The 7,001-nt window shown below is 48.7% G+C and overlaps 1 protein-coding gene across 1 annotated transcript; it reads left to right on the forward strand.

Moving 5' to 3' along the window:
* Positions 1–3,099: 3,099 nt before the first annotated feature.
* On the forward strand, positions 3,100–6,477 carry LOC115640882 (C-type lectin domain family 2 member D-like). Its single transcript, XM_030543963.1, has 5 exons — positions 3,100–3,205; positions 3,856–3,954; positions 4,479–4,657; positions 5,331–5,434; positions 6,188–6,477. Exons 1-5 carry the CDS (start codon positions 3,118–3,120, stop codon positions 6,339–6,341), a joined length of 624 nt encoding a protein of 207 aa, XP_030399823.1. The 5' UTR covers positions 3,100–3,117; the 3' UTR covers positions 6,342–6,477.
* Positions 6,478–7,001: the final 524 nt, after the last annotated feature.

A 7,001-nucleotide genomic window follows, 5' to 3' on the forward strand; every position in this document is an offset into this window, starting at 1 on the left:
TAAGGAGTAGGGAGAGGGGAATTTGAACTATACTGCAAAGCCTAGGGGTGATTTAGCTGAGGAGTGGAGAGAGGCAGAGAGAGGGGAGAGCCAGGGGTTGGGGAGGGGATGATATAAGCGCACACCTGTGTACTAGGCAGTATTGACACCAAGAATAGGGATGGGCCAGGTCTGGTCTCTAAACTGAGCCTCTTTTGGGGACTGCCATGAGTTTCAGACCAAAGAGAAGATGCCATGAGTTTCAGACCAAAGAGAAGCTGGGGGAGGGGGGGCCCTTGCCTTGTGATTCAGATCAGTAGTAAAAGTGAAAGCATTTTGAAGGGTGTACTGCTTTTGAACTGACCTTTGCTTGAAGGGAGTGTTCCTCAGCCTATTTGTGCTGACGACACCCTTTGGACTTAAAATAAAATTGTGACCCTCCCACCCTCAAATATCATTAGGTAAATTCTGGCTCCGACTCGGCTGGCATCAGGGGGCGGCAAGCAGGGCAATCACCCAGGGCCACAGGAAGTTAAGTTACATGGTTCTGGCCTGGACGTGGGGCTCAGGCTTCAGCCCCACCGCTCAGGGTGGAAGCACGAAACTCAGTTTCGTGGGGCCCCCTTGTGGAGGGGGCCATGACCAACTGCCCTGCGTGCCACCCCTAACACTGACCCTGCGCTTGTGACCTCCTAAGCCCATCCCGCTACCAGGGCCCTCCCTAGGGGGGTGCAGGGCCTGGGACAAATCAACCGCCACTGGCTAGGGGCCCTGCTCTGCATTGGTGGGGTGACCAGATATCCCATTTTTATAGGAACAGTCCTGGTTTTGGGGACTTTTTCTTATATATTCGCCTATAACCCCTCAACCCCCATCACATTTTGTCACAGTTGCTATCTAGTCACTCTGTGTATTGGTGGCTGGGCCAGCGGGATGGATCCGGCCTGGTGCTGGGCCACCTGCTGCTCCTGGTAGTGCCGGCGCCTACTGTGGGGGGCTATTGTTGGCCATAGCACCACAGTGGCTCAGGGCTCCGGCCGGGGCGGGGAACTCGCTGCTCCAAAACACGGGCGGCCAAGCCGGGTGCTATCTCTGCTAACTGCCAACAAGATGGCGGGCCCTGTGGAAGTGACAGATTCACCTTCCGGGACTAACCGTGCTGGCCAATTGCACCAGCCCACAGAGCCCCAAAAGCGTGGGGTCCGGAGAGGTTGCCCCGATTCGCCCTACCCAAGGGATGGCTCTGCCCGTGACCCGCCCCAGGGGCTCACAACCCCCAGGTTGAGAAACACTACTTTAGGGTGACCCCTTTACTTCCCCATAACTGACATTACCCCCTGCAATTCCCTGTCTCGGCCCTTGGAAGCAATGTATTGTCTGGTATGAAACAAATCTGGAAGGGAGAAAAACTTCAGGTTCCCCTAGATACAGTCATCCTGAAACCAAATCAGTTTTAATAAATAAGATAAAATTGGCTGCGGTTTTCTGCATTTAACCCAGTGTCTCCCTGCCATTTTCTATTACAGCCAAATATCTTTTTGTCATTAGCTGGTTTTTTGCTCCCTTTTTGCTGAGTTGAAAGACACATATGAAACAAACCAGGAACTTGACTGAATATACAGGGGAGCCGACAGAATCAATGATGTATTAGTTACAGTGACAGAATCATTTCAGGGGCTCCTCCCATCTGTTGTTGGATTCACTTGCTGGCTCTTGTCTTATAGGTGGGCTCTTATCCTGCTCAAATGAATGCACATAGTTAGCTTTATGTGCTGCAAGTAGCCCCATTGGCTTCAGGGAGACTGCTCAGTGTGTGACGTTAAATAGGCATAAGTGTTTGCAGGGTTGGGGGCTTTAGGGCAGTTCTACACTACACTCGTATATTGGTATAATTACGTCATTCAGGGGGTGTGAAAAATCCACACCCCTGAGCGACGTAGTTATACTAACCTACCCCTAGTATAGACAGTGCTATGTCAATGGGAGAACTACTCTTGTTAACATATCTACTGCCTCTGGTGGAGTAAGTATCCGATTGGCTGACTGGAGAGTTCTCACCCATTGGCTTAGAGCATCTTCGTTAAACTGCTACAGCAGCGCAACTGCGCTGATGCAGCATTTTAAGCGTAGACCTGCCTTTAAACTGTAAGTTCTTTGGGGCAGAGAACAGCTTTTAGTTATTTGTGTGTGGAGCATGGAGCACAAAGGGGCACTAATGTAATGCAGATAACAAATAATAACACCACAAGCTGCTGTCCAACGCACAAAGGAAACACACCACAGAGAATGCTTCCCCTCTAATCATTCAGTTCCATCATCTTCATTGTGTCGTGGAAAGTGACCACCACCGTGTTGAGTTGATCAGACAGCCTGAGGCTCCTTTATTGATCAATCAGAGATACATGTGTACACACGGAGAGACGACAAATCCCCTAGCAAGGGGTAAGTCGCTCTTCCTTACAGCAGTGATACCTGGGTTTATAAAGCCGAAAACCACAAATTATCCTATGAACTCATACATCCGATGATACCTTATTTGGTTAATACAATAACATCTTCTAACCATCTGCTAAAAACGATTGCAATTAATATACCGGTTATGAGCTAATTTGCAAGCCTGCTCCTTTGTTACTTCCCCATTTTACAGGTTTCGCGATCGTCAGGACATTGACACCTGGTTTTCCACCTACTTGTGCTTACGCTATTGCACGTAGCTCAGGCCTTTTTGAGGAACTTGGGTCCAAAAATACCTATTGGTGTACCTTTGGTCAAATGATCATGAGTTATATTTTACGCCCACACAAGCAACTTAATAAACCATGATAAACTAAAAGCTGTTATAATTTAACAGATTTTCTGGTTCCCCTTTATCCGATTCTAGTTCCTCTTTTTGGGGCCCTGGCCACATTTTTTTGCCTCAGCGTGCCCTTTGTACAGAAAAACAAGTTTAGCAGGAGTTAAAACTCTTGCTTCTAGCTAAGGGCCTACTCTTACTTTATTTTCAGCAAAAAAGCCTGGGGCCTTGGGTAAGGTGGGGTCGGGGGGGGTTCCCTATCAATTGTTACTGTGACTATAGTAAGTTCAAGCAGAATTGTGATTTATTTTTTTTAAATAGAGAATGACACAGAAAGTCAAAGGATGTACAATGGCCTGGGGATCTGTAAGGAACAGCAGCTGGACATGCCCCTTAATAGCAATGGAGACCAAGAGCGAGGAAAGGAACCAGGTAGGTGGAGCCCCTCTGCCTGGGAGAAACACTGCGGCTTATGCAGATGAAGCCGTATTTTCAATTTTGGGTGCAGAAGCCCAAACGCCTGCCTGCGAATACAGCAGGGATCTGATCACCCCACCGGCTTCCTGTGAGCACCACCGCTTGCTTCACATCTATTGCTACAACTTTCCCTGCAGCCAGGTACTTATGGCTGTGTAACAGGGTGTAGGGGCATTTTGTGGGCTTGCTAGCTGCACCTGTTTGGTACTATGGCCCTGTCTCTCTCGCTCCGGTTCATGGCTGAATATCCCAGTTTGTTTCACTGGGACATGATGGCAAAGGCATAACTGTGCAGGGAGCAGGTTGGCTTGTTCCATGCCAATCTCTAACCGTTACTTGTTTAAATCTCTTCTCGAGTTACTACAGTGATAAGTGCTGTCGAAAAGCTCAGGAGGAAATTTGTAATCCCATATTCAGTGCAGTGTAGATCAGAGATAGCTACAAACTTGGATCTACCATGAAGCTAGTGACTGGCCATTTGCTTGACTAGGGGGTGTGCAAACTGTCCTCTGTCTCTGCACTAGGCCACAGTAAATAAATAACTCAGATTCTTCTCCCCTGCGGCAGCCCCAGGCCAGGAGTGTTAATATGTTGGTCTCTTTCAGGTTACGGATTCAGGAAAACTAGACCACTTAAAATCCTTGCAACAGTCACAGTCACAGTCCTTATCTTGGGTTTAATCTCTACTGCAGCTGCCCTGGCAGGTGAGTGCGCAGCTCTTATGGATTCACTCTCTGTATTTTCTGTTTGGATCTGGAGCTGGCTCGAGCGCACATTTCCAGGGCCTGGAGCTGACGTCCTCGCGACTCGAGGTTTGGGGGAGCCAGCAGAGCGCTGCAGACACTAGCGAACGCTTAGCCAAACGGCTTCCCGGGTCTTAGCTCCTGTAGTTGCGTCCTATTTCTTTTCTAATGCTGGTTGAAAAATGTGAAGGGGGCTGGCCCAGGGCTAGTCCTAGAGCTAATGACATCCCAAGTGAGGTGCATTTTCGGAAGCCCCCTACCCCCTTCATTTGTTAAGCATTTGGAAGGTGAGGTCATGTCCTGCATGCGAGTGTGGAATTGCCTTACTGAAAACGTCACAACCCACCACTGCATCCATGTAATTGCCAGAGCTGCTTAGGGGATTCTCTGAGGCCTTGGTCTGAGGGGATTATTTCTACGTGTTCCCCTTGGATACAGAGATGAGGAGAGGGCAGCCTCTTACCCCGTGCTACTTTCTGTTTCAGTCAGAACCGCTGAACCATGTTTGGACTGTGCAAATGTCCCATCGTGCCCGGATGGCTGGGTCGGCTACCAAAGACAGTGCTACTTCTTCTCTGAGGACGAAAGGAATTGGACCGCCAGCCAGAGCTACTGCTCTTCACACAGCGCCTCCCTGGCTGGGATTGACAGTGGCCTGGAGATGGTGAGGGGCCCAGGTGTTTTGTGAGCGCAATAGACGGGCCTTGGCACGACAGACCATGAGCCAATGGGACAGTGCCCAGGCCCTGCTGTGTGAGGCACCCCTGTGTGTCTCGTGCTGGGAGGGCAGAGTGAATGATCTTTCCCAGGTCCCTGTCTGGAGCTGGAGCTTTGCAGCCAGTGCATGATTGAAATTGCTCATTGGCAGCCTGCCCCCGAGCAGGAATTCAGTGGGGAACTCCAGCTCCAGCCCTGCTCATCTCCTGGGAGTTCACTCCCCGCCCAGCTCAGCACAGCCAGTGGTTCCGGATGGATGGATGGTCAGGAGATGTGGCTGGTTCAAGAGATGGCCTGATTTTGCCTGGCTCTTGAGTGTTGTAGGCATTTCCCCTGTACTATAAAGCCACCCTTTGCCTGCCACTACACAGAGCAACACGCTTTCCCTTATACGTTCCCTCTAAAGCAAAGACACAGGGGCTTGTGCCCTGTTTTGCTTTGTGACAATAGAGGAAGGCGACCTAAAAAGTTGTTCTTTTTTTAAATGCCCTCCGCTCCTCCTCCTCCTGGGTTTTTTTCACATGATAGATACTGTCTAGGTGGAAGACGTTATGGGCAAGGTGTCAAACATAAACCATTCATCCATGCAATACAATGGTCCCCCTTTGTTTGTTTTGAAGACGTTCCTTCTGCGGTACAAAGGCAGCGTTTACCATTGGATTGGCCTCAGAAAGGAGCCCAGTCAGTCTTGGAAGTGGCCCAACGGCATTGAATTTGACAACCGGTGAGCTTGTTTCTGGGTCTAAATTTTCTCAGTGCTAAGTCACTGGTGTTGGAAGTGCTGAGTGCAGAGAGATCAACAATGGAGATCAACCTGACAAATGTACATGGGTCAAAAACAGGTGAAAAGTCAGCATTTCCATCCCTTGTGGGTTTAGTTTGTTACTCCATTCATAGAATCATCAAAATCATAAAAATGTAGGGTCGGAAGGGGACTCATAAGCGGTCATCTAGTCCAGTCCCCTGCACTGAGGAAGGACCATGTGCACCTAGACCATCCCTGACAGGGGATTGACCAACTTTCTAACTGTCAGGGTAGTTATGCCCTGGAATAGGTTACCAGGGAGGTTGTGAAATCCCTGTCATGGGAGATTTTTAAGAACAGATAAGACACTGCCTCTAGGACTCTGTTTTGGTGCAGAGAATTCCACTGTCTCTCTCGGGGCTGGTCTACAAGCAGAATAGTCCCTGTTAAACTCAAGGTGTGACTTTAAACTGCTTTAGTTAAATCAGTGCAAAAGGCAGTGTGGACATTCTTCTTTCAGTTTCCGTTGCTTATTCTGGTTTAGCATCAGTCAGCTGGGAATTTGTATAAGATAAAACAAAATAAAATGCTCTTTAACTGGAATAATAGCTTCCATCCACCCAGGGGGCTTCCCCAGTTTAACAAAATCCATGCAAGTTTATGCTTTTCTGTGGTTATGACCAACAAGCCTTGGCTTCGGACTGATTCTAGCTCTGCGGCTTCTGGTTGCAGGTTCGAAGTAAGGGGAGGAGGAAACTGTGCATATCTGAATGACATAGGCGTCAGCTCGTCAAACTGTGAGACGGAAAAGAACTGGATCTGTGCCAGACCTGATCGATGCGGGAAACGAAAAGAGAATAGTTTGGAAGGGACGGAAAAGCAGTGACACTCTGTTGCTGCTCCCAAAAAACTCTTCTAGTTAAAGATGCAAACTGTCTTACAATCATTCATAATGCATAGATGAGCAGTAGGTACCTATTCCAAGTAATAAATAAATCAAATCAAGAGGACAGTCAATGAAATGGAAAGGCAGCACATTTAAAACAGATGAAAATAAATATTTTATTGACACACGGCTGAATTATCCTGTGGAACTCAAGGCCACAAGATGTTACTGAGGCCATGAGCTCAGCGGGATTCAAAACCAGACTGGACATTTAGATGGAAAATGGGTGGGTGGCACTTTAAATGGAGGCAGGTCCTAGCCCCACCTGTTACACTCAGCTTGCTTTTCGGGTGGAAAAAATAAGGAAAGTCACATGACAGACAGGTCATGGGGTTAAATCAGGCCTCTGGGGATGGAGAGAGGACAGAAGCTTGCGGAGCAGAAGATGGGAGATGGCAGGTAGGAAGCCCTGGGGGTTGGTGCTTGGTAGAGACTCTAAGAACCCCAGGAGGGTCTATGGGGAGAATGGTGAATCAGAAGAACTGGAAGTAAGAAGACAGATCCTGAGAAAGGAGAGGCTGTGCCCAGCCTGAGGCTGGGGTAGCAGCCACTGTTGTGTTTGTTTATGGCCTCGGAGACATTGGAAGGGGTGGGCTTTTC

The sequence above is a fragment of the Gopherus evgoodei genome, unplaced genomic scaffold (assembly GCF_007399415.2).
Source record: "Gopherus evgoodei ecotype Sinaloan lineage unplaced genomic scaffold, rGopEvg1_v1.p scaffold_32_arrow_ctg1, whole genome shotgun sequence".
NCBI classification, from domain to species: domain Eukaryota; kingdom Metazoa; phylum Chordata; order Testudines; family Testudinidae; genus Gopherus; species Gopherus evgoodei.

What these genes read in the sequence shown, in the direction of transcription:
- LOC115640882 (XM_030543963.1), top strand. Translation starts at nt 3,118, where the DNA reads ATGTACAATGGCCTGGGGATCTGTAAGGAACAGCAGCTGGACATGCCC. An exon ending in TACTGCAGCTGCCCTGGCAG is followed by an intron (nt 3,955 to 4,478) that starts GTGAGTGCGCAG and finishes TTTCTGTTTCAG; the next exon opens with TCAGAACCGCTGAACCATGT. An exon ending in TTGACAGTGGCCTGGAGATG is followed by an intron (nt 4,658 to 5,330) that starts GTGAGGGGCCCA and finishes TTTGTTTTGAAG; the next exon opens with ACGTTCCTTCTGCGGTACAA.